The sequence below is a fragment of the Mus musculus genome, chromosome 6 (assembly GCF_000001635.26).
Source record: "Mus musculus strain C57BL/6J chromosome 6, GRCm38.p6 C57BL/6J".
Lineage (NCBI taxonomy): Eukaryota > Metazoa > Chordata > Mammalia > Rodentia > Muridae > Mus > Mus musculus.
Genome location: NC_000072.6, coordinates 87,220,814 through 87,247,288, shown reverse-complemented (window position 1 = coordinate 87,247,288; position 26,475 = coordinate 87,220,814). Strand labels below are relative to the sequence as shown.

The 26,475-nt window shown below is 47.1% G+C and overlaps 1 protein-coding gene and 1 long non-coding RNA gene across 4 annotated transcripts in view; one reads left to right on the top strand and one right to left on the bottom strand.

Annotated features, from left to right (window-relative positions):
- Gm38851 overlaps window positions 1–24,158 on the bottom strand; it is a 44,317-nt gene extending 20,159 nt beyond the window's left edge. Inside the window, exons 1-3 of one of the 2 annotated variants that reach the window (XR_003956461.1) lie at window positions 23,116–24,158; window positions 22,219–22,402; window positions 19,765–19,994 (exon numbers count right to left, since the gene is read on the bottom strand). This is a non-coding gene — a long non-coding RNA (predicted gene, 38851). Of the gene's footprint in view, window positions 1–19,764; window positions 19,995–22,218 lie in introns of both variants that reach the window. The other variant, XR_003956460.1, reaches the window with a different exon arrangement.
- Antxr1 (anthrax toxin receptor 1) overlaps window positions 1–26,475 on the top strand; it is a 201,957-nt gene that overhangs the window by 88,521 nt on the left and 86,961 nt on the right. For both annotated transcript variants that reach the window (NM_054041.2, XM_006506564.2), the window contains exons 11-12: window positions 4,733–4,802; window positions 6,261–6,339. In NM_054041.2, the coding sequence (NP_473382.1) occupies window positions 4,733–4,802; window positions 6,261–6,339 (149 nt within the window). The remainder of the gene's footprint in view (window positions 1–4,732; window positions 4,803–6,260; window positions 6,340–26,475) is intronic.

Sequence of the window (26,475 nt, the reverse complement as noted above, 5' to 3'; positions counted from 1 at the left end):
ATGTGAGAACCTGAAACATCCTTCGTCCTTCTACCCAGACATATTCCCTCTCCTCTACTCAGTATCTTTAACAATTCTGAAGTTTCTGAACATTGGAATAACAAGCCAGGGAGCTCTGAGATCTAAAAGGATGCCTGTAGCCCTGCTTCTGTGGACTGAAGACAGATCTTGAGCCGCATCAGACCCCCAACAGTGCTGATGTTTGGAGATGATGATTCTTGTGGAGATGTCCATCTCATTCATCATCTTGTCTTGGATGTTTCCATCTGTCCCCTTACGGGGCATATGCCCCCACTCGAGAACCACTGCACCATATATGTGTGTTCCAAAACCCTATTTGGAAGTGGATCTCATATATGTGCACACACACACACACACACACACACACACACACACACACATACACAGTGGTCCTGATGTAGCGTGGTGGGTACATGATGAGAGCACCTCAGTCTAGAACACTCTCACCTTGTGTTTCACAGACTATGAACCTGGCAGCACTCTGCCTTACTACTACAGTTAACATGTTGAGTGTTTACCAAATGCTAAGCTTTTCATAATAATTCCCATTCCGATTCAAAACCTGAGTATGGTCGCCATCTTCTAGAAAAGAACTCTAGAAAAGTGGTGAACAGGGCAAAAGCTTAGCCCAGGGCTGTATTCCCACGTGTGGCAGAGCTGTGCTCAGCTCTTCATGACGTGAGCATTGTCATATCAAGCCGTGACAACATGCCCTAGACCCCAGGGGGCTCTGAGAGCAACATCATCGAACTCCATCAGAACTCCTCAGTTCTTCTAACTCATGCAAATTGCGGAGCAGGCATGTAAACCCTCAGGGGCTTAACCAATTCTTGTAGGCTTAGATAAGGACTAGGAGCTATTTTTCTGTTTTGCTTTTTTTCTTGCCAGAAATACATATTTATATCAAGAAAAGGTTGCCAAGACTTGGAAAGTATTTGAATTATTTAATCAGTCTTAAAAAGAACCCGCTGATTGGTGTTTGGGTTGACAAATGAATTTTAATCTTGTTTTTATCCCAAATCCATAGTCACCAAACTATAAGGAAGAATTCTGGGAACTTCTTCCCCAAGCTGAGGAATGTTATGTTCTTGGGTTTAGAAACCTGGGACTGGGCTCATTTCAGTGTGGTTCAAGATTCTTAGTTCATGGCCCTTAAAGCAGGGCCTCCAGGGAGATTCTCCAGGCCTACCACAGGGCTGGGACTCTTGATCATCTGCCCTGGGTGGTATGCTCACTGCTGGGGTCCAGCTTTGCCTATTCAAGGTCTTGATCATTTCAACAAAACATGGATTTGAATTCTAGCTCTGGCTCTTTTTATACTGTAGCAGTAACTCAAGTAACTGACATGTGGGAGAATGAGCATTGGTGAGCACCCACCTGTAGTACCATAGTCTCTCCCTTCCCAATGGGTGTGGGAGCATCTTGTAAGACTATGGCTATATAGTGCTCAGCAATATCAGCATAAATGTGTTTATCTGTATATAAAGGATGGATGAACCCTTATGCATATATATTTATCTACACACACATGCACACACACCAAAACTCCTGGTGTCTAAATGATGTCAGTAAGGCTGAACAATATTAATAAGCACTAAAACATCTTGAAAACTGTGGTCTTCACATTTGAAGTGGATTTTAAAGGCTCAGGTGCCACTGTAATAAAGTGAGGGGACTCTTCCTGGGTTCTTATTGAGTCTTAAATGCCATACTTTGTGCTTTCATTCATTCCTATTTACACACAACAGCCCAATGATATCATAGCCACAATTCGTAGATGAACCTGACCCCAGTTACACACTAGTCAGAGCCAAACCTGGGATTTGAACCTGAAACTGTCAGAGCTGGTCTCTTCCATTCTCTTCACACCTGTAGTCAGCTTCCAGGATACCAGGTCCCAGATTATGTTCAATCTGTAATGACACCCATTAGTTCTCAAATCCTGATTTAAGTCAAACTTCTTTCTGATTATCAGACCCCTATAGACAAAGGATTTAGATTAATATGTCATAGGCGTTCTTAGAATTCTGAAATACATGCATTTCACATTCATTGAAGAAGAAGAAGAAGAAGAAGAAGAAGAAGAAGAAGAAGAAGAAGAAGAAGAAGAAGAAGAAGAAGAAGAAGAAATAATAATCTGATCTTCAACTCCTACCCCTCTAATTTTCTCCCTGGTTGTGAACAAGACAGAGCAGGCTGCTCCAGCCTCCTGGTCTCCATTACCCTTTTCTATTCCATGCCGTGCCAGGGAGCTGTGAAGTGAAATGGCCACCCAGTGAGCAGGGAAGCAGGGCCTCATTGTCCTCAGAGTGGATTACGGCCCCATAAACAGCACAACACACTGGCATTGGCAGAGGCTGCAATGGGGAGGGGGGCTGACATGGCCCCCAAACTAGGCACGGGGCCCCTCTGTGGTGAAGGAGGAAGTCCCTGGACCCTGCTTCCCAAGTGGCCATTCCAGGAAGGACTCGGATGATCTGAGTTATGGAAACCAAATGGCCTGCCTTTGTTAAAGAGAGAGGAAGAAAAAGCCACTCATTTTTGTGGTAAAGTGAAAACAGGTTCCAAACCAGACAGCCCCTCTGAGAGGCAAAAATGCCAGCTCTGTAAGTGAACCCACAGCCTCCCAGCCTGGGTTCAATCTCGGGGACATCAGAGCTGTACCCCCAAGCCGCCACCGTTCTCCATCCTGCTTTGCCCCAGAAATATTTGGCCTTCCGAACAGGAAAGGAAGACAAAAAAAAAGGAAAATGAGAAATGTCCCTCTGCCCAGGCCTCTGCCTGCCTCCCACCCCTTGTTAGCTAGGACAGAGGGATGAGACAGGAGCCAGTGCCTGCCTGCAGCCACCTCAGAAGCCCTCCAGCTCAAACCACAGCATGGAGCCTGGAGTCACAGGCCTTCTGGGGCCACCCTGTGGCTGCCTGGGGGTCTGTGGGTGGGGCTGCACCACAGGTACTGTACACAAGAGCTGTGGGTAAACCACAGCCACAAGGAAATAAATACAAGATCCAGTCAGCCATGCTGGGCAGGGTTTGGCTTATTCCCTCCCCCAGGCTTCCCTGGAGCAGGAAGTCTCTCCGTGATGACAGGACACTGCAGAGTTTGGGTCTGGGCCTGGCTTGCTTGTATCACTATGTAGCTAAGATGGCACTTGGTCTTTCTGAACCTCCATTTTCATCTGAAAAATGATCCTGGGGTGGAAAGATGGTTCCGTTGGTAAAGTGATCCCCAGAAGGGTGAGGACCTGAGTTTGAACCCCTAGCACCGATAAAGGAACAAACAATAACTGAGCAAAGCAACATGGGCCTGTAATCAATCCCAACACTGAGGAGGCGAAGCCAGGAGGATAACTATGGCTTCTGTCCAGACAGCCTAACTGGATCAGGAAGACCCAGGGTCAGTGAGAAAACCCATCTCAAAAACTAAGATGGAGAAGCACAGAAGACATCTGATGTCGACCTCTGGTCTCCACACAGAAACAGTCTCTCTCTCTCTCTCTCTCTCTCTCTCTCTCTCTCTCTCTCACACACACACACACACACACACACACACACACACACACACCTTCCTTCCTCCCTTAGCTCCTAAGGCTGTCACTAGCAGAGCTGTCAAAGTGACTAGCAGGTTATTTGTTGGGCATCCAGACTTTGCGACACCTACCCACATGCTACCCAGGAAGGAAGCAGTGATTCAGCTAGCCTGCCTGGGATTTGCCTGTCTCTGCCTCCTCGATGCTAGGATTTCAAGTGCCTACCACCCTGCCTAGCTAGAAAGATGCTCAGGATTCGAACTTGGGTCCTCATGCTTGCACACAAATACTTAACTAGCTGTCTCTACTACAGATGACCTACCCTAAGGCACACTTGTGTCTGCTGGGTGCTCATGACAAACCCCACTGAAGCTGCCACTTCCCAGGTACAACTCTTATTGGATTTTCATGAGACCTGACAAAGCTGCCTGCCTTCTGCAACCCAGGGATATTTGCTGTACTTGTTTGTGTTTGACAGAGCATTTTCTCCATGAGGATGGGCTCTCCCAAACTGGATGTAGATGTGAATCTCCTTAGAGCCCCTCCTTAGCTATTCCTTACAGAAAAGCAAACTCAAACTATGTTGGTACAAGGATTAGATGGACATGGGACCAGGACACCAGCATCAGAAAGTGAGCCCTGAATTCTCTTCTAGTGGCTGCTACCACATGGGTTAGGGTGCTGCCATGTGTGTGTGCACATCGGGGGGAACTATATCAGCTTTCTGCTGCTCTGAGAAAGACCAACGTAAACAAAGAGGGGCATCAGTTCTTACAAGTTTCAGATGATCAAATTGGAAGCATGTGATGGAAGAAAGTTCCTCAGCTCATAGCAGCCCGAGAGAAAGAGAGGAAGTGGAGAGAGAGAGAGAGAGAGAGAGAGAGAGAGAGAGAGAGAGAGAGAGAGAACGAACTACTAAAAGAGCAGCAGTGCCCCCCCAACCCCCCCCACCCCCCAGTGATCAGTGATTCCTTCACCTCACCTCCCGCCTCCGCCAGCATGGAACTTGGTTTCAACAGTAAACCCTCGGGGGACATTTTATATTCCAACCATAACCCAAGGCAAGAGGAGGTTTTCCTTCACACGGTCCTCTATTTTCATTCCTGTCCCTCTGGACTTGGTTGACGATCTCCAAAGATTCGGAATTGGAAACCATAACCTTGTGACTTCCTTTTTTACAGATGAGAAGCCCTTTGCTGTGGAAGACACTTATTTGCTGTGCCCAGCACCAATCTTGAAAGAAGTTGGCATGTAAGTTTTCATCAGCCACAGAGTCCTACAGCCAGACAGGAAGAGGCAGGGAGGATAGAGAGCGATATATTTCTTCACTATCATTATGGGGCTTTCTCTAGATTCTGCCGATGACCATGGTGCCAAAGGTATAGCAAACCAGGCACCAGGCGGTTTGACTTGCTCTTCATCCTCTGTTGTTTCCAGTGAATGAGACCCCCCACTCAGGGTAGTTAAAAGGATTTGAACAACTCACTCGGGGTCACAGCGCAGCCAGTGGAAGAGCCTGAGTTCAAGCCTGAGTCTGCTGACTCAGTCCCAACCACATTTCTAGAAAGTTCTCACAGCATTACCTCACCCTGTCATCATCCGTGTCCTGGAAAGTGTTATCTGTTCCTTCAAAGCAAAGAGACTCAGAAAGGCAAAGTAATCGCTGTGGCTGGCTCATGGCCGTCACCACCCCCACCCCCACCCCCACCCCATCCCCAGTCCTCCTCAGAGTCTCAGTCATTCACCTACATTCCCTGAGCTCACATACAGGAACCATCTCACAGTACCATCAAAATAAGAGCTCCGGAGATGTCAGCAGAGTCAGCACCCTGGGTTACAACAGGACTCTATAGGGCCCAGTGAGCCCAGATGATTACAGAACAAAAAAGAACCTCCCCAGAACCATGCCTGGCCTCCGGGGAAAACACTAAAGTTGTTCATCTAGTCTCCTTTCATCGTTTGTTCCCACTGAGACCTCTGACTGACTGAGTGTCTACAGTCAGCCTGTGACGCTAGGGCCTGCTACCCAGCCCACAATTATATAGCATGATGAGAGACCTAATAGACAGAAGCCAGGAGAAGACAACCCAGACTGTCCACAGCTGTACCTCCAGGAGCCTAACGGAGCCACAAAACTGCCCCACTAGACCACTGAGTCCACATTAGGAAGAACTGAGCATGCGGCTTACAGTTTGTCCAGTTTATCCCTACTGACTTGGATGGCTCTTAAAATGCTTTTATCTATCAGGTTTTAGTGGTGCACGCCTTTACTCCCAGCACTCAGGAGGCAGAGGCAGGCAGATTTCTGAGTTCGAGGCCAGCCTGGTCTACAGAGTGAGTGAGTTCCAGGACAGCCAGGGCTACACAGTGAAACCCTGTCTTGAAAAAAAAAAAAAAGGAAAAATGTAAGAGAGAGAAAAAGAGAGAGGGGGAAGGAAGGAAGGAAGGAAGGAAGGAAGGAAGGAAGGAAGGAGCTTTATCTTATCATGAGGTATAACAAAGGTTAAATAAAGGCAGGCTCTACTTGTCCCTGTAATGCAAAGTTAATGTCCTGCCTTCACACATCAAGTGAGGACACCTTAGCATCTCTTGGATGCCACGGGTGTGTGGCCCTGAGACTGCTACTGGAAGTAAGCAAGTTCTGCCCGGCTCTCCACCTGTTCTTCACAGCACACCAGGCTAAGTGTATCCCGTTCTCTGTCATTGCAGGAAAGCTGCACTGCAGGTCAGCATGAACGACGGCCTGTCCTTCATCTCCAGTTCTGTCATCATCACCACCACACACTGTGTAAGTCAGAACCTTCCAGCTCAGTGCCATTATTGTTTCAACTGCTCTTCCCAAATCCCAGGCTTCCCCAACATCTACCGTGAAATGTCTTCTGGTTCTTTGTTCTGTCCACTGAGCCCTGGTACCAGCTGGGTCAGGGTGTGCTTTTCTGTGAAGTGTACCAGTGACGCTCGCTGTGCCAGGTTCTCTGTTTCTGATGTTGAGGAGGAGCTCTGGCTGTCCTGGCCTGTTCAGATGATTCAAATGTCTATAGTAAGGGTGAGCCCCTGGGCCAGATACACCATGAGAGGGTAGACAGGAAGGCATTAGGTAACATAGAAAACATGTCTTAAAGAGCTTTGGGGTTTTTTTGTTTGCTTGTTTTGTTTTGTTTTTTAAGGAAGCAGGAAATGGGTCCCAGCTAAAGGAAGGTATAGATTTATAGAGAATCTATTATTTAAGGATGGGAACATGGAAACTTGTTTATATGATTGTGGAAATAATTGAGGGCAGCAGTTCTCAACCTGTGGGTCGCAACCCCTTTGGGAGTCAAACAGCTCTTTCACAGGGGTCACCTAAGACCATCGGCAAACACAGATATTTGCATTACCGTTCATAACAGTACCAAAATTTCTGTTATAAAGTAGCAACGAAAATAATTTTCAGTGGGGGTCACCATACATAAGGAACTGTACTAAAGGGTCGCAGTGTTAGGAAGGCTGAGAACCAGTGCCCTAGGGGAAAACAAAACTGATGAGGGCAGAGAGAGGCTGAAGGGGCCTTGCCCTGATGACACAAAACAGCCTCTGCTGGCTCCTACCACAGGGATCCCTCCTGTCAGGAAGTTTTCATTTCTGACTACCCCTAAAGTCACCTCAGAAACTGTTTTGTTTTAAAATGTGATGCCAGTAAATCAAAAATATATGCTTAAAAAAGAGGGAGTGTATGTGCTTGGCAGCTTCACCTCACGATACGGTGGCCAAGCATGAGCCTCATGTTGGTGATCCCAAGGCATTCTGAGAAGGTGATTCAGGGAAAGGAGGACTCAACTGGGAACACCTGGCCTATGAAGTCCCTTCTAACCAGGGTCACTGTCTCAGAGCTCAGCCTATCTGGGCAGCTGGGGCTCTGCTCACTCATCTAAAGAATCCATCCCGTAATCGGGGTATTTGTAGCACCACCTTTATTTGGATATTTTTTTTGCTAACTGAGTGCTTGTTCTCCTCTAGCTCTTCCTTGCAATGGGGGTGCTCAGTGGGTGTATTTACAAAGGTCTTTCCTGGTTAGCCATTGAGAAGCATGTGGCTAGAACTCTTTAGTAATTGGTATCATGTCCTTAGCATTGTCATGGGTAGATGAGAGATAGCAGTTGTGTCCTGAAGCCAAACAAAGCAAAACTGTTTTACGCTATAAATGCACAGGAAGCCAAGTTTCATGGTGGACGTGCCTTTCCTTCCTAATACCTCCTTATAAGCATTCTCCATCCTGTGTGGTAATAAGCCGGTGTAACTGGACTAGACGAAGGGAAATGTTCACTTGACCAAAATGACTAAGGTTGTCATAGAGGAGTGTCACTACTTAGAAATGGTCTTTGCTCGGACATCTGGTCAACCATCCTTTCTGGCTATCTGAGCATTACACTACCAAATTTGATAGCTGTGCGGGGGCAGCAAAATGCCTTCTACTGGAACTTGGGAGCTGACTCTTTTAGAACCAGTCAACCTACAGGAAATGATTAACATACCCAAACCTAAGACCTTGGGTCTAGAGTCCTTCCAGTCTCCTAGTGCTCCAGCAGCGTGGACCCGAATGTCTGACCACACCATAGACAAAAAGTTACTACTCTTGGGTCCATAAGGGCAAGGGAGGTTGGAAAGTGAACAGTCTTTGGACCAAGCTTGGGATATGAAAATACAAGGCTACAAACATAAATTGGTGTCTCTGAAGAGGAAAGGGTAGCCTTACCAACCAACGTGCTGCAGAGTTTAAGTAATTCCCACTGTATCTCACTCCAGCCTCCATTTCCTCCTCAAATGACCTCTGTCTGATTATGATACCAAGTCTCCTGTTCAACAGACTCTTGATTAAAATCATCTCCCAATACATTCCTTTACACTTGACATTATTCTATTATTCTATAAGAAATTACAGAATATTTATTCTATTAGTCTATAAGAAAATTATTGCCACCCTAAGAATTGATATACAAGCCCATTCATTCACCTACTTAACAAAGTCATTGATCACAAGATATTCCCTCCTGGGCACTTAGGACGCACCAGTAGACAGAGGATGGAGGCTACAGAGTGAACAGTAAACATAAGGAATGATTCTGCACTGTATTAAAAAATAATCTATGTGATAGGGAAAAACTAAATGAGAGGGTTTGGTACCTCAGTGAGTGGGCTCCAGTGTAAACAGGGGTCATCTGAGTAGAGCCCTGGATAGTGAGGAAGTTAGCTATGGGACCATAGAAGGGGTGAGGAGGGTGGAAGTTTCCAAACCCCAAATCCCTAATGTTAAGACCCCGAGGCATCTGAGGTGGAGTGAGAAGGGTAGCTGTGGGCTAGATGAGGAAGCCACAGTCAGTGGGGTGGCCGAGGATGGAGGATGTGAGCACGTGGGCTTTGGAGGAGGAGAGCTGCAAGATCTAACTTGCATTTGAAAGCTCACTCTGTGGGCAGATGGCAAATGATAGGAGCAGCTTGGCTATGGAAAAAGGTTCTGTGTTGAACCAGTGGCTGAGGAGTCTCCTAAAACATTGGATATAGAACTTGAGACATCCCCAAAGGCCAGAGCTTGTGGATGGCATGACCACAAGTTGGCAGGAAGAAATCAGGAAGAGGAGGAGACCTGGGGGTGAGGAGAAATTAGGACATCACTTTGCTGGTTACTGTTTGTATAGCCATGTCTGGGTTATTCATCTCTCCTGTACTTCTCTTTCCTAACCAAGAAAAAGAAGACACTAAGAGTTTGCTTTGCTGGCACTAGTAGGAGCATTACACAAATGCTCTCTGCACCATGCAGAAGGCCTGGCAGTTAATCAGCACTCAATAAGTGTTTTATAATGGAGGCTTAAACAAAACTTTTGAGGGAGCTGGATGTGACAGTGCATGCCTGTAAGCCCAGCCCATTGGAGGCTTAGGCAGTAGGATCTTCAATTCAATGTCAACCTCAGTTACACATACAGTTTGAACTAACTGATTCTCTCTAGAGAATCAGGTCCCCTAACCTGGGTCCCAGAGTAACGGAGGGACCCTGATGAAAAGACACAACCATGGTATACACACTATCACTCAGCCACACTTCAGTGGTTAGGAGACAAAGAAGATGGCAAAAAAACCCTCCCAGCTCAAACACAGAGCTCTACTCCCCGTCAGGTCCCAAGCAGAAACTCTAATTAAACACTGAAACTTCCTGGGGCAAAGCAGAGGTTCTGTGGAAGGTGGAAGGCGTGGTCATCCAGAGGTGACTTGAAGTCTCAGGCTAGTGTTTGTCCAGAGGATGTGGTTTTTAGATTAGAAAGGCTCCCCGGGGCCTAAGCAAAGGGTTAGTCCTGTCTGTGCCAGTCCCAGCCTGCCCAGCCCATCACCTGGAAGCAAAACTCATTTTAAAATATGAAGCTAAGACTTTTCTCACTTTATTCAGTGCCCATGTGGACAAGTGTGTCCCAAGTGTGTCCAAGAGCCACGGTGAAAAACTGCTGCCCTGGCCAGAAGTAGAAATTCCATGCAGATTTACAAGACAGAGATTTTTTTCCACTTAAGCACGAAAAGATTCCTATACTCAGGGTAAAGGTTGCAGAGCTGCCTGGCTATAGAGAGTGTCAATACTCAACCCCCTTTCCCCAGGGTTTCCAACACACGCAGGCTGGGCTGCCCGGCCTGCACCCTTTCCTTCCCAGACTATAGCCTCGGGATGAGAGCCGTCTCTGATTTGGTTCAGTACAAAGCAAGTCCAGTTTAGGGCCTTGAGGAGCTTTCATTGAAGATTATCTTCCTTTAAATAGGTATTTTACAAGTCTATCATGTTTTACCCAAAGAGGACAAAATTCGGGAAGTTGTTCAACCAATTTTCTTAAACAGCTACTGAATATCCAGTGTCCTGTTAACAATCTGCAAAGTTGCTGTTGACGGAAGGGGCCCACCAGGCTGAAGGATGTCTAAAGAACAGGGAGGCTGGAGATAGCTCACTCCGTCAGTGCCTGAGTTTGATCTCAACCCACCTAAAAAAATAGCCAGGCATGGTAGTGCACACTCCAGTGTGCAGAGATTGGGACAGGCAGATCCTTGGCTCACTCACCAGCCAGCTTGGCCTACTTAGAGAGTTCCAGGTGCCTCGGATGAGAAGCACTTTCAAAAAGAGTGAAGCAGACAGCACCTGAGAAATGGCACCAGCGGGTATCCTCTGGGCTCTGTCATGCCCACACACGGATGTATTCAGAGAGAACGGGTTGCCTGAATCAGGTGTAAAGTCTGTAAGATTTCAGAGAGGAGGGGGCCAGAAAGAGCCATAAACTGTCTGTGGAGGAGGTAATGCCACAAAGTGATCTTTAAAAAAAAAAAATATCCGATAAGTGCAGGGACATAATGAGCAGAGGCTCTGCCCAGAGGAGGGCAGCCTTTGCAAGGGCTCAGGACCCCTGCAGATCTGCGAATCACATCTGTTTCCAAGCCTGCTGCCTTTTGATTGAGGCCATTTCTCAACTTTACAACTGCTCCTCTCCGGGACGTGACGTGTACCCACCCTTGGTTCTGTCACGCAGTAAGTGACATGGCACCAGACTCTCACTGCGGGTTAACTGAGAGCGCCTGGTGAGGGTTTGTTTACATTTCTTGCAGGATTGTAAAAAATCACAATCTTCAAAGAAAGGAAGGGAACATAAGGTTCTACCTAAGGCTCTAAGTCTAATTAACCACGAAATAAACAGAGAATGCGCTTCTATTTTCTCCCTAATTTATGTGAAAATAAGCCTAGCCAAAAAAAAAAACCAATAATTTTTTTTAAAAACATGTGATGTCATTGGTCAGATAAAATTTTTTTTGAATGAAGATAAAAATTCAATGACTCCAGCATGAGGCATCAAAGCAAGGAACCCTGAGTATTGTAGGCATGATGTACTGTGGTTACGGAATAATGGAGGGATTAATTCAGGCTATTGAGTGAGAAGCCCTAGCTCCAAAGTCAGGCATGGTGATGCACACCTGCTGTTCTAGCCCTGGAGTCTGAGGCCCTAGAACTGGGCTTCAACATCATTCTCAGCTACATTGTGAGTTCAAGGCCATTATATACTATATGAGAGTATGTTTTTAAAAAAATAAACAAAAAGCCATCCCACCACTGTGGAGAGCAGGCAATCTAGCTGTTCTCAGACCTCATATTACATGGCCCTAATTGAAGGAATGGTAAGTACTTACAGGGACTAGAAGGCATAGCTCTCTATCAATGAATGATGGCCTCGTTGGTTTATTGACATAGCTCTCTGCCCCTTACAGGATCTGTTGCACATCTCCCATGGCAGCTACATGCCTACCCTATAAAGAGGCTCCTCTTAGGGCATAATAAGTCTGACTGCTAGGATAAGGGTGGAAAATCTTTGAAGATGTTGTTTCCAGGGTAACCAGGGGGCAGGAAAGCAATAAATTCAGTTTACTGATAAGTCAACCAAGGCTGGGCTGCAGTCTTCTGGTCTTCCGTTGCTCCTTTGGTATAAAAATGTTTCCTGGGTGCATTAGCACTCAGAATAAAGTAAGCAGTAGCCTTAGGCCAATAGTCAGGCTTCTGGAAGCATGGGAAAGCCGAGTTTGTTAGGTCAGGCATGCTTCTGCTACCTTTGAAATCCCTGCCATGCAGGTGACATCTGTGTCCCCTCCAGTAGTGGCACCACAGGTGGCTGTGCTACAGTTCACACCACAGGTGGCTATGCTATACTTCATACTACAGGTGGCTGTGCTACACAGTTCACACCGCAGGTGGCTATGCTACACTTCACTCCACAGGTGGCTATGCTAAAGTTTACACTATAGGTAGCTATGCTACAGTTCATACCACGGGTGGCTGTGCTACAGTTCACACCACAGGTGGCTGTGCTACAGTTCACACCACAGGTGGCTGTGCTACAGTTCACACCACAGGTGACTATGCTACACTTCACACCACAGGTGGCTATGCTACACTTCACTCCACAGGTGGCTATGCTAAAGTTTACACTATAGGTAGCTATGCTACAGTTCACACCACGGGTGGCTGTGCTACAGTTCACACCACAGGTGGCTGTGCTACAGTTCACACCACAGGTGGCTGTGCTACAGTTCACACCACAGGTGACTATGCTACACTTCACACCACAGGTGGCTATGCTACAGTTCACACCACAGGTGGCTGTGCTACAGTTCACACCACAGGTTCACACCACAGGTGGCTGTGCTACAGTTCACACCACAGGTGCCTGTGCTACAGTTCATACCACAGGTGACTATGCTACAGTTCACCTTTAGGCACTGGATCTCTGCTTCCTTTCTATGGATATGTCCCAGCTCCCAGCTGGTTCTCCATGAATTTTTATTAATGTTTCTTTTTAAATTATTTTTATTATAGTTACATATTAATGTGGGGGGGGGATATGTAAGAGACAGTTCTCCCCTTCTACCATATATGTCCCAAGATCAAACTCAGGTGGACAGGATTGGTAGCAAGTGCCTCAATTTGCAGAGGCATCTGGTGGGCACTCCCCCAAATTCTTCATCATTTCATCCTGAGTCCAGACCGTTCTTCATAAATCTTGGTATTTTTTTCTATAAATATATATATTTGTGTATGTGTGTGTGTGTGTCGGAGAGAGAGAGACTGGGAAAGATCTTCAATACCTCGACCCCTGTAAAGAATTATCTGTCTCAGAGTGTCCGTAGTACAATGGCTGGAAAACTCTAAGAATCAGAATTAGCCCAGGAATCTACATCTTTAACAAGCTAGCCACGTAAATCTTTACCAGAAAAGATCCTTACCTTCATAGCCACCTAAATTTAAAAAGAGAAAAGTCACTAAAATCCATTTAAGAAATAGTTCTTCTCAGCCGGGTGTGGTGGCACATGCCTTTAATCCCAGCACTTGGGAGGCAGAGGCAGGTAGATTTCTGAGTTTGAGGCCAGCCTGGTCTGCAAAGTGAGTTCCAGGGCAGCCAGGGCTATACAGAGAAACCCTGTCTCAAAAAAAAAAAAAAAAAAAAGAAAGAGAGAGAGAGAGAGAGAGAGAGAGAAAGAAGTAGTTCTTTTCTTGATTCACACCTCATCCATTCATGTCTGAACCCCACTGCCTTCCATGCAAAGCCTATATACCGTGTGTCCCTTTTAGAACCCTCTCACTGATATAACTATAGGAATTGGCCTGAGAGAGAGACGATCTGTCTTGCTGAGGCTGATTACAGAGGGGTGTGCCAATCAGAGGCCACACTGGCTGCCCGTATGGGCTACAGAAAGGGCAGGGACCACCACGCAGCATCACCTGAGGAGTTCTGCCCAGTGCCACCACCCAGGCTCACTGCCTCTGTCGATTCAGATCTGTTACCAATAGATTTAAAGGAACTTGGGAACACACAGATGTGGTTGGTTTCACGGTCAGACAGCTCTCTAGGTAAACAGATGCCTGGCATAGCCACCATTGCCAAAAGTTCTTCAGTTTCACCAGCCAGCTGGGTAGGGAGTGAGTCCAGCAGCCTGGGCTGAGAGGCAAGCTTGTCTTCCAACATAATAAAAAAAGGCTGGTGCGCTCTTCAGAGTGCAAATCAGAGAAGACATTTTTCCTTCTGTTTTCCAAGGTCAAGTAAACAGTCTATCAATCAAAACATTCATCAAAGTCTATCTTCGTGATGAATAATCCATACTGCAGCTACCAACACAGAGCATCCTGTGAGGGAACTTAACCCAGGGAAGAGGCCATCATAGCAAACAGAACCAGTGATATCGTATTAGGACCACTGTGTGGAAAACCAGTACTGTGGGCAGGTGGTCAGAGTGAGACTCTGGGAACAATAGCCAGCCCTTGCCCTCCGAAGCTATGACACAAATGCTCCGGTGGGAAAGACACCCTAAAGGTAAAGATTGTACAGTTTGGGGTACAATAGGTCATAGGACCTGCAAAATCCCCCCCTTCATCCTAAAGACTAGCATCTGGGGTTCCTGTCCAGCCTCTCAGTGGCCCTTCCTGCAAAGCCAAGCCAGACAGCTTGTTCCAGAAACACTAAGAGAACACGTCAGAACACACAGACAGCTTGCCTATGAGTAAAACTCAAACCCCCCCGCAGGAAGGAGGCCCTTATAAATGCCAAAGAAGGTAAGACCAGGGCACAAGCTCTGGCCTCCCCTACAGATTTCTACAGCAGAACACTTCACCTCTTGCCCAGCTCTCTCCCATGCCCACCCCTCTCCTTAAACCTCATATCATGTGGATGAGTAGCGGGAGCTCTGCACTGGAAGGATGGCATAGGTGGGGGAAGGGAGTGCAGGGGGCGTGCCTTGAGAGGTATTCTGTGACAGAATGTGGAGTCTGGGCAAAGGGAAGCCATAGACAGCATGTACAGGGCATGGCAGTGGAAGTGTGCCCTGCCTTTCAGTAAACTGCACACAGGGGCATCAAATATGGAGCATCTGGCACAGAGAGAAAGGGCCCTTCTAAAGCAGGTGTGGAGATGCAAGGATTGAACGGATGAGAGGCAGCTGCTGGCTGGCTTTTAAAAAAGCATCTGTCATTGCCTGATTTAGGTGCAGGAGGTCTCTAACCCAGTTCTACTCAAGCACAGGTAGCTGGCAGCTTGGCAGAGATTTGGCATCAGATCGGTGACTGGGCTGGCAAAACTGTACAGTTTCCTTCCACAGCTTAAAGAGTCTGTAACTGAGGATCTACGTGCATGTGAGCTTCGAAGGGTAAACTCAGCCCTCCAGAGTGTAATGGATAAGTTTGGCTTGGGCATTTCGGAAATAAATTTGAGAGACCTTTGTTGCTGATGTTGGAGGGGGCTCCCCTGTGAGATGCAGGTCAGCCAACCTCCACCCCTTCAAGTGAGCTCACGTTTCAGCAGGACTGCTTGAATCACACCTTCTTGGTTTCCAGTTATGCCACCTGCAAGGTGACACTTCTCACTGGACCATCCCAAGAGCCACACAAAATTCAAAGCTTGCTTGGTTAAGCGATGTTCTGTTTTGTTTTGTTTTGTTTTTAAGTTACTTTAATAATATACCTGTGGTCTGGTGCACCATCACCAGCGAGCGCAGAGAACCACAGGAACACGAGAGTCGAGAGCTTGGATCTCAAATACTGCTTACAAACTGAAATAGAAGGAGCTTGCCAATGCCTCTATTTTGATAACCCTCAGATGCATAAAAATATATTTTAAGATGTTTTGAAGGACTCCTGCTGGTTTATTTTTCTTGGATAGTTGAGTGATCGACTCTTCAATATTTTATCTCTAAGTATTTTAAAGAATGTTTGCCCTGAGTTTGAAATTTCCTTGTTTTGAGAGTTGATGAGAGGGGGGAAAAATGGTTTTCTGAAACTATGCTTTGGAAAATGCTGAGATACTGAGATACCCCATGGCGAACGGTAGAACTACAAGTTGAACCCAATAGTCTATAAACAGAGTGGATGTACTGGGACATGCTCAGCCATCAGGAAACACAGAATGACAGCTTGGACAGTCAAACCACTCAACTCTCTGCCGTTTGCAATAACACACACATTCCATAAAACACAAAGATAAACAAAGGTGGAAATGAAAATTTGAGGAAAGTTATGTTGAGCAAAAAGAAAACTAGTGTAGCTATTTAATAGAGGGTAGCTTAAACCTTTCAGCAAAAAAAGGAAGAGGAGGAGGAAGAAGAGGAGGAGAAGAGAGAGGAGAAGGAGGAGGATACAATGACAAAGTATTGCTGTCATGAAGACTAGCATAGGAGCCATTAGTTACATGATTCTGATCTACATGCAGTGGCACACCCATGACACATAGAAAGCAAATCTGAAAGGATGACTGAGGGATTTTATAAACCCACTATCTTTTGTTCAGAGGAGATTTATGTGCATCTCTCAGTAATCATTAATAGGTCAACTATCCAAAAACTGATAAAAAATATAAGTGGTTTGAATAATGCAGTTAAAAAAAAAAGACTGCTGACAGATTATAGATCCAGAACAAAGTCCCAACTAGTGATTGGACTGTAGGGCTGTCTGGGATGAGAGGCTAAGTGATCAGAAACGCATCACTTTAGGTAGAAGACACACACTGTTCCCCTCACACACATTTTAACATCTCTGACATTAAGGTGACTCTGTCAATCAATAAAGCACCATGATTTAATGGGCAAAGGTTTTCTTTAGTGGCCCATAAAATAATGAAGCATCCTAGAGTGAGTGACTGAAATCCAGTAGGATAGTTTTCTATTCGTCTATTGTAAAAGCAAAAAAAAAAATTTTTTTTTAATTAAATAAAATGCACTTTAAAACCTTCTGCTTAGTCACTTCCCCTCTGCCGCCCGCCTAAGGGTCTGCGTCATACAGACCACATTCTTGTTCTGGAATGAAAACATTAAATATCCATAGCAGATTAAGTTATCAACCAATTTTTAAAATCTTGCATGCTTCCAAATTCAAACCACACATCAGAGTAATATATGAGCCAATGTGAGCTAAGGAACACTCGGAACTGCTCAATTACTGAGACACACCACATGCCAAAACTTAGAGTGCAGCCAAAGTGGCCCTCAGAGGGAAATTCCTAGTCTTAAGTGTTTGCATAAGAAAAAAAAGTTATAGGTCACCTCAGCATAAAACTTGAAAGATCAAACAACAAAATAGTAAAAAACCTAAAATACTGTTTTTTAAGGGGCAGGGCTGGGAGGATACTCAGCTGTTGGGAGCACTTGCTCTTTAGAGGACTAGAGTTCTATTCCCTTCACCCATATCAGTCAGTTCATAACTACTCATAACTCCAGCCTCAGGAAATCTGCCCTCTTCTGTCCTCCATGGGTACCCCAAAGCACACGAACACATGCAGACACATGTACATACACATAAACAAATAGCAAAGTAAATCTTTAAAGCAAGCAAGACAAAAATAATAAGACAAGACTTGCGTAGCAACAGGGCAACTATTAGTTGAGCATAGCAGATGTGAAAGAAGAGAAACAGGCAGGTATCCTCAGAGCTGTGTTCTCGCTGGAGAGGTTAGATGGGAAGACGAGCCAAAGCTAGTGTGGCCACAGGCTGGGCTGCACAGGCCGAGGTCACTCACACAGCGGACTGAGAGAGCAATGCACACTGGGGTCACTGCCCACCCACCCTGCCCAGTCTCCTCCCTTCTCATAAGGAGTGTTATGAATTATTATAGTTTATACTTTACTCTCCCATTTCTCCAACTAAAATCTGTCAAATTGCTGTGACCTCTCCCTCCTCCCCCCCCCCCCCCCCGAGTGCTGAGGCTGTGTGGCCTTAAGGTAATTTGTGACTGCCATATTTCATTAGGATCCTTGTCTTCCAGTCAGAGGGTCAGAAGCCAGGGCCTCCCGTGCCAGGCCTCAGCCTTTGCCCTAGTTTAGCTTTGCTTTTCCTAGTCTTCTGTTTCTCGGTCTCTCCCCCTTTCTACTTTGACAACTTAAGCTTTGAGGTGTCCCAACATCCGATATAAGCTTGTGTAAACTGTATATTTAATGAGCCCAGTTGTTGAATAAGAGCCTGAGGCAGTGTGTGTGTGTGTGTGTGTGTGTGTGTGTGTGCGTGCGTGCGTGCGTGCGTGCGTGCGTGCGTGCGTGTGTGTGTGTGTGTGTGCCACAGGTGCACAGGCCTTAGAGGACGGCCAGTGTGCCCACTCACACCTGCTCCTGGTGGCCCAGGCTAAGCCAGAGGGCTGAAGCGTAGGCTGACTTCTGGGTTAGTAACCAGCTATGATGGCGAGCTGACAACATGGGATGCACAACGTAGAGGATCCAGAAGCTGGATCAGTGGGAGGAAACATGGAAAGAATGAGGAGAAGAAAGAGGAGGGTAACAATGTGGGAAATTGGATCAAGAGTAGAGCCTGAGACCTTCCTCCTGAGGCTCCTAAGCTAACTGACCACAATTTAAACACAAAATCAGCAGGCTAGGCCATGACCCAGTGGGAGATGCTTGGCCCAGCTCAGACAATATTGGCAACTTATAGTCACACTGCCATAAATCACATTGTCCTGGGCTCTCAGGTGACTTTCTCCTCAGGATCTTATTTAGAAATGGCTCAGTGGCTAAAGGTACTTGCCACCAAGTCTAAGAACCAAAGTTCCGTCCCCAAGAGTCATTGCCATAGAAGGAAAGAACCGGCTCCTCAGAGTTGCCCTCCACCTACACACACACACATACACACACACACACACACACCCACACACCACCACCACCACCACCACCACAATCACACACTCACACAGACACACACACTCACACACACAGACACACACACATACACACCACACACAAACATACACACTACAAACATTCATAGCACACACAGACACAACACACATACACAACACACACCACCACACCACACATACATCATACCATACTACACACACACACCCCAATACACAGCACATACCACATACACCACACCACCCATCCCACACAGAAACTACACACAAATGAGTCTAATTTTTTTTTAATTGTAAAGAAGATCTCATCTGGGACTGACACAAATCATATCACCCGAGTCCCCAAAGCAAACACATTCTTCCCTCTGTCCCCTGGAGAGCAGCGAAGTCTCACGGGTAAACACCTGCCCCTTCCAGGAACAGCTGTGCCCCCATATGTACTAGAGTCACAGGAAATTCAGAGGCATACTTCTCCCTGGACACAGTGCCACAGCTGCAGGCGCCCGCCCGCCCGCCCGCCTGCATTCCTTTGCCTTCATGTGGCTGCTAAAGCAGGTGTTCATTCGCTCAGCGCCCAGAGCAGAGAGTTTAATGTTTTGTTCAATTCCTTCCAAGATTAAAAAGTACTTGAATAAGTGACAACCAAAATATTCCTAGGATTCTTTTAAGCACAACCCAACATCAGGAAAGCGGCTTCGCTCTCAAGCATGAAAACAGTCTCCTTTTACCTGAGTTCATGGACTTAGAAAAGGCACCCCTAACACTTGAAGTTCTTAAGATCATCACAGAAGGTCCAAGCCCAGCCTAGATATATGTCAAATCTGTCTTTAAGAAGAAGACCTGGAAGCCATTAAAACTTTTAGAATGAGTCCGATTTGCCACAGATACTGTATGTGTGAGCATCCTGCATTCTGTGGCGCCTCCCCATCCTACCTGCGCCTTGTCCATGAACCTCTGGTTTATCTTCCTTCCACTCCCAGCCCCCCAGTTTCACTGTACTCCCAAGGCCAGCCAAGGGCTGTCTGGACTTGCCACAGACTGTGCCCTGGCTAGTGCCTTACCTGTACTGTGCTGTAGGGTGTTGTCACCTTCTTCGTCCAAAGCCAAGCTCTCTGCAGAGAGGCTGGTAGGGTTGTTTCCAGCAAGGGTCTGTGGCAGGGATGTAGCTTCAGGAGACGCATGACAGGCATTACCTGCTGAATTCTCATTTCTTCCTATCTATCCATAGTTAAGTCACTGTTCTCAGTCATTCCTTTGGACAAGTCATTCCATTTGAAACACTGTACTGTGCCTAAAAGGAGAAAAGAGACCAAATCGGATGTACACTCTGGAAGCTCCCTCACGGAGAAAGAACCCCTGTAAGACAGCATTCTCAACCTGTGGGGCAAAGACTCTTTGCACAGCAGATCTTCACACTGTGATCTGTAACAGTAGCAAAATTACAGATATGGAGTAGAAACGAAATAGTCGGATGGTTGGGTCACTACAACATGAAGAATTGTGTTTAAGGGTCTCAGTATTAGGGGGATTGAGAACCGCTGTTGTAAGATACAGAAAATCCAGAGACAGAATTAATGTAAGCACAACCCCTAGAGGTCGGCGGTGACACCCTCTGCTCTGTCTTCCCGTCCAGCTACGTGGTTTGTGATTGCAAAGTCTTCTGTATCTTTGGAGTGCCTTAGGAAGGCCAAGCACATAGTAGTTGCTTTATGTGTTAGAGACTTTTGTCTTATCCAGCACCAAAAGTCAGTTGTCCAGGCAATGAAGGTTAGAAAAGATATTTCAGGAAGAAACTGGGAGAAAGGTGAAGTGGGCACAGCACCAGGTCCCACTGAGCTTTGTCAGAGCACCAAGAAGGGAGTTTGGAGGGCAGTGGAGACCTGAGGAAGGGCTGGTGAGGAGGAACCAGAACTGTGCACGCTCAAGGGGATGTGGGTTCTCAGGATTTGATGGATGCCCTGGACTTTCAGGAAGAAACTTGTGAGCTTGTATGTGCATGCGACTCCTTTTCCAAAGAGAGGGGTGTGCTGTTGCCACTAAATTCTCAAATGTTAGGAATATTTTTAGTCACAGACAGGAGGCTGAGGAGGAGCAGGTTCAGTGCTGAGCAGAGAGCGGAATACTGAAAACCTGGGGTGGATCTGGCCTCTGTAAGGAAGGCCACCTGGAGACTCTAACCTCACCTGCCAGGGGAGGGGGCGGAGCCAGATTGGATTGGGATGTGGGTCAGAGAAACAGGATACACTGGCAAGTGGTAAGAGGGGAGAAAAAAGGATAGAAAAAAATTTCAGTTCACTTCAGCTTTCCAGCTGGGGTTGACAGAGGACGAGAGCAGGCAGGTTAGAGTGGGAAATGCAATCTCAACCTGGACCACTGTGCTTGAGAGGCCAGTGGGAAGAGGAGCAGGGGACCAGTCTAGACTCAGGATAAAGACTTTTGTATCTAGATCAGAGTTTAAACCCAGCAAGAAAGTGAGCTAGAAAGGGCTAGAAAGAAAGCAACAGACTGGGAATGGGCCTGTGAGTCACATGACCCAATAACCAGACCTCATCCCAACCTAATGCCACCAAAATGAAGACTTCGGAATGGTTAAACCCAGAGTTAAGGAAATGAAAGATTTCTTAATGGCAGGAGAGGGGAGGGGAGTAAGGAAGGATGGCTCCGTAGAGCGTGCTGGCTTTCCCAAAGCTAGATGCCTGCAGAAACCTGGGGAGAATCTGGGAAGCAAGGAGGAGAGATGGCGAAGGGGCGGGCCAACAGACACAGATGCAGGGGATAGGATTCCAGTGACATGAGGGGACAGGGATGCCAGATAAGCCAGAAATAACAGCAGAAGACACAGCTCCAGGAAGAGAGGATTCTGGTCTCCAGCTTTGCCCATCCCGAGCTTCTCAGCAGCAATAAAATGACTTAAATTTCATCTTACAAAATAAAACTTGCCCATGCTCCACTGGTTCTGTCTGGGCAGGAAGCAGGGCTCTGAGCAGCCAGCTAGAAAGGCTATGCATTCCTATTCAGAGCCTGGAATGTGACTCTTACAGAGCACAGCCCTGGCCAGAGGGAGAAGAGAGTAGGGTGCAGCCCTTTGCACCCCACTACCCTGTCATCCTCCACTGACTCTGTGAGTGTCCTGTTGAAGCAGGGCTAAGCTGACATGCTCACACCCCCTAACTAAGCATGCGCCTCTCACCACTCCCAGCCCCAGTTCACTCCAGTTAGCTCCAGTTAGCTCCAGTTAGAACAAGCAGATTGCTGTGCAAGTCACAGGTGAGTGGCCAGAGCTGCCCTTGGCCAAAGGGTCTCTCCCCCTTTAGGGCTATCAGTGGTGTCTCAGAGACAACCAGCTTAGTAACACACAAGGGGAGATATTGGAAGGAAGGGACAAGGGGAGCATTGGAGCCCCCTTGTCCTCAGCCTGTCCCCAGGGGCCCTATGGAGAATCTGGAGATCAGCTCAGTATATTTCAACCAGTCAAGCACTAAGGGTTCACCAGCAGAAACAGATAAGAATCTTACCTATTTTAAATGTTAAGTGTCTGCCATACAGGCCCTGCAGGAAGATGTCTTGGCTGCACCCCAGACCAGGGGCATCAGGTAGAATCCCAGCACAAGCCCAGCTTGAAGACTTGAGTTTCACATTTCTTTACATTGAACAACCCCAGGCTCCTGCTAATTCCTCCTCCCTTTACTAAAGCAACTCCTAAAACAAAACAGAAAAGAACAGAAGTGTTGGGATTTGTATCATACAGACATCTCTGTTTCCTACAGCAAACAAGCCCAGGCATGAGTCCACAACCCTCACCCCGTGCCATGCTGTGTGTAAAAATCCAAATCCCTAGGTCCTACCCACCAGATATGAGAAGGTTTTATCTGTTAGGCTTGCAAGTCTTTACCTTTGAATACAATGTCCTTCTTGTCTTTTTTTATTAATTAATTAATTTACTCACTTTACATCCCAATCGAAGCCCCCACTCCATCCCTCCTCTCCTCCCAGTTCCACCCTTACAACCCCCCCCCATTACCCATCCCCTTCTTCTCAGAGAAGAGGAAGCCCCTCGTGAGTCACCTGCCCTGGAACATCCTGTTGCAGCAGGATTAAGCCAAGCCCATCCTCTCCATTGAGGCCCAACCAGGCAGTCCTGTTATGGGAAGGGGATCCAATGGCACGCAAAAGAATCAGAGCCAGCCCCTGCTCCAATGTTAGGGGGCCCACATGAAGACCAAGTTACTTATATGCTACATATGTATAGGGGACCTAGCTCCAGCCCCTGTACACTCTATAGTTGGTGGTTCAGCCTCTGTGAGCCCCCATGGGCCCAGGTTAGTTGACTTTGTAGGTCCTGTGGTGTTCTTGACCCCTCTGGCTCTCTTAATCCTATCCCCCACTCTTCTATAAGACTCCCAGAACGCCACCTGATGTTTGGCCGTGGGTCTCTGCACGCTTCCATCCACTGCTGGATGAAGCCTCTCAGGAGGCAGTTATGCTAGGCTCCATCTGCAAGCAAAGCAGACTATCATTAATAGTGTCAGGGGAAGACTTGTGAATCTTACCCAGAAGGGAAAACAAAATAGTCATCAGAAGTGGATGGATGGAGGGAACTGGGTGGGTGACAGTGTGAGGAGGGGAACGGGGATGGGGATCAGGTGTGGGGAGAGAGCTGGGAATGAGAACAAAGATCAGTGGGGGAGCATCTCTGGGACTAATGGGAGATCTGGGTCTGTAGGGGTGACCCTAGCTGAGACTCCTACCAGCAAGAGGTATGGAGACAGAAGAGGCCACCTCCACTTCCAATGGAGCAAGGAGGACATCAACCCACCCACAAAACCTTCAACCCAAAATTTGTCCTGTCTACAAGATAAACAGGGATAAAGATGGAGCAGAGATTGAGAGAACAGCCAACTAATGACTGGCCTAACTTGAGACCCATTCCACTGGAGGCAGCCCTTCTTGTCTTAAAGAGACAATGCCCTCATTTTGTGAGCCTTGAGAAGCCAGTCGAATCTGACAGTCAGAGAATGCTAACCCAGCTGCACTGTGCTCCTGAGAAGGGAGCACGGCTGAGCATCTCTCACCTTCTGGTTTAACTCCTCCTGTCTGTGTTGCTGCTCTGTGAGCTAAGGGTGGGGCAGGCTTGAAACTGCTCATTGAAAAAAAATTTTTTTCAGCTCTCCACAGCTGGAAGGTACACACCAACGGGCTGGTGCCTGCTGACCTGCTTCACACTGTGCCCAAAACATAGGCAAAGAGCTTTGTTTCTTCCTTCAGTGTCAGCATGTATTGAATAACAATAATTCACATAGTTTAACTGTTTCAATGACAGCAATTTGTCTTATAACCCACCTACCGCGGTAGGCTGGCTGAGACAAAGGCAGGTTCGTTTATGTCAATCCTTATGACTAATATTAACTCTCACACCACACAGCACACAATCCATGTACCTACATGCACGTATGTGGTTTACAGAATAAATACAAGTTAAAAGTCTGCAGCAGAGGCAGGAGGTGTCAGAAGTATTTGGACAGGAGAGTGCCTAAGAATTTGGCCAGCGCCCAGAGGGAGCCGCTGCAGGAATCCCAGTCTGTGAGCAACAGTGTTGCAGCTGGGAGTGAAAGGCTGAGCCAGCTTGCAGAGCTGGAAATAGTGGATTAGGTCCAGGAACCAATGGGTGAACAGGGGAGTGGGCAGTCACATAGAGTGGACAATGTCGATGGCAGGGAACCCAGACAAACTGAAGCTCCACAGACAAACAGTTAGGGTGTTCTTTGCTTGTTGGTCTGTGATACGCACACAACAGGTATTAGATAATAGGTTGATGTGGAGCCGTACCAGCTAAGTATTCACCATTTTATGGGGTCCAGAGGAAGGAGTTAAACCCTTCCCTGGGTCTGATGTGTCTAATAACTTCTTGGGCCTGGTTTCCGTAATATAATTTTAATAGATCCATGTCCCCCTACAGTTGCAGTTCATTTCCAATGACTTATGGGGTGGTTCTATCTGCCCAGGAAGACGTCATGCATCAGTCTGTGCTAGGTGGGTGTGCCTGACAGATGGTGCTGTTTTCCTGGTCCATACAGGAAGTGCATTTATCCTTCTCCCTCAAAATGGAGTCAAAAGATACTTGTAAAATTGAGTCTTCTAAGGCAATGCACAGACTTTTTTTAAAAGCAGTTACTTGTAATAATTAATAACTTACAAAGGGCATGGCTTGACTCAACACAACCAGCTAAGACAGGACCTGGCAAACATAGTTACCTGAGGGCAGTTACTGGCCCAAATGGCCCCATTGGGCCCTCAGTGTGCCCCTGGTGGACACGCAGGGCAGAGGCCCGGCACACTGGTCCAGAGTCAAGATGTGTGCAAAGGCAGCCCCTGAGCCCTCTGATGCTCACCCAGGAAGAAGTTGCCATTGCCACCTCTGCCACAACCTCTGCCTCCTCCTCCTCCTCCTCCTCCTCCTCCTCCTCCTCCTCCTCCCTGAAGAGAAGATGTCGTGTAAAACAGAATGGGCCAAGAGTGAATCAAGATCACTGAGGGCTGTTAGAGGTCAGATTCAAAGGAGCCAAAGCAGACTGCCCCAGAGCAAGGCATGGGACACCAGCAGGGCACCTTCTATAGTGCAGGCCACAGTCTGGTGTATATTCTGAAGCATTCCAGATAACTCTTGACTATAGACGGAACCCTGGGGAAGAGTGGAAATAGGATGATCTTCCTCTAGGAACTTGATGAAGATGGAGAAGGAATGAATGAATGGTTTAGAGCAACTGAGCTTGTTCTGTGCCTGAAGCGCCGAGCCCCAGACCTGTGGCAAATCTAGAAAGCACAAGGCACTGGAGGGCCATGGTTAGTAAGATGAACACTAAGCGCTTTCATGAAAAGGCAAGCGTTTGGGAGTGAGCTTGTCCAGTGTTACCCATAAAGAACCTGACAGACTGGGACCCATAGCCTGCCCTTTTGTCTCTGATCCCTAAACTTCTCCCTATGCCCTGTGACTCTACAGTATATACAATGTCAATTTCCCAGGAAACAAATTTGACCACAAGGTCACAGAAACTCCAAGTTAAAGCTACCCAGAGTTCTCCTGTGTTCTGTGTGGACAGAAGCCACAGTCCTTCATTTGCCCTGAGTGCCTCTCACAGGCAATTCAGCTGCCTTCCACTCGACTCCACACACGCTGAGTTTCCCCTATGTGGATCCCACTCGCACCTTCACAAGTCAAACTTTGTGCTTGCCTCTGAGTAGGAGACCCCATCTCTCCTTGCCCCTGCAGGTTAGGGTTTCTACTGCTGCGATGAAACAGGCAAGTTGGGGAGGAAAGGGTTTATTCAGCTTAGATGTCCACAGCATTGTTCATCATTAAAGGAAGCCAGGACAGGAACTCAAACAGGGCAGGAACCTGGAGGCAGGAGCCATGGAGGAGTGCTGCTTACTGGCTTGTTCCCTATGGCTTACTTAGTCTGCTTTCTTATAGAACCCAAGACCACCAGCCCAGGGATGGCACCACCCACCATGGGTTGGGCCCTCCCCTGTTGATCACTAATTGAAAAAATGCCTACAGCCAGATCTCATGAAGGCATTTCCTCAACTGAGGCTCCTTTCTCTCAGTTGACTCTAGCTTGTGTCAAGTTGACACACAAAACCAGTCAGGACACTGCCTACCCAAGAGTCACCTCTAGTGTGAAGTGCTGGTTCCGTGGCCCTGTTCTCCAGCCCAGGTTAGCTTGCTAAGTGCTAGAGCCTGCTGCTTTTACGTGGGGGCCAGGTTGCCCTCATCT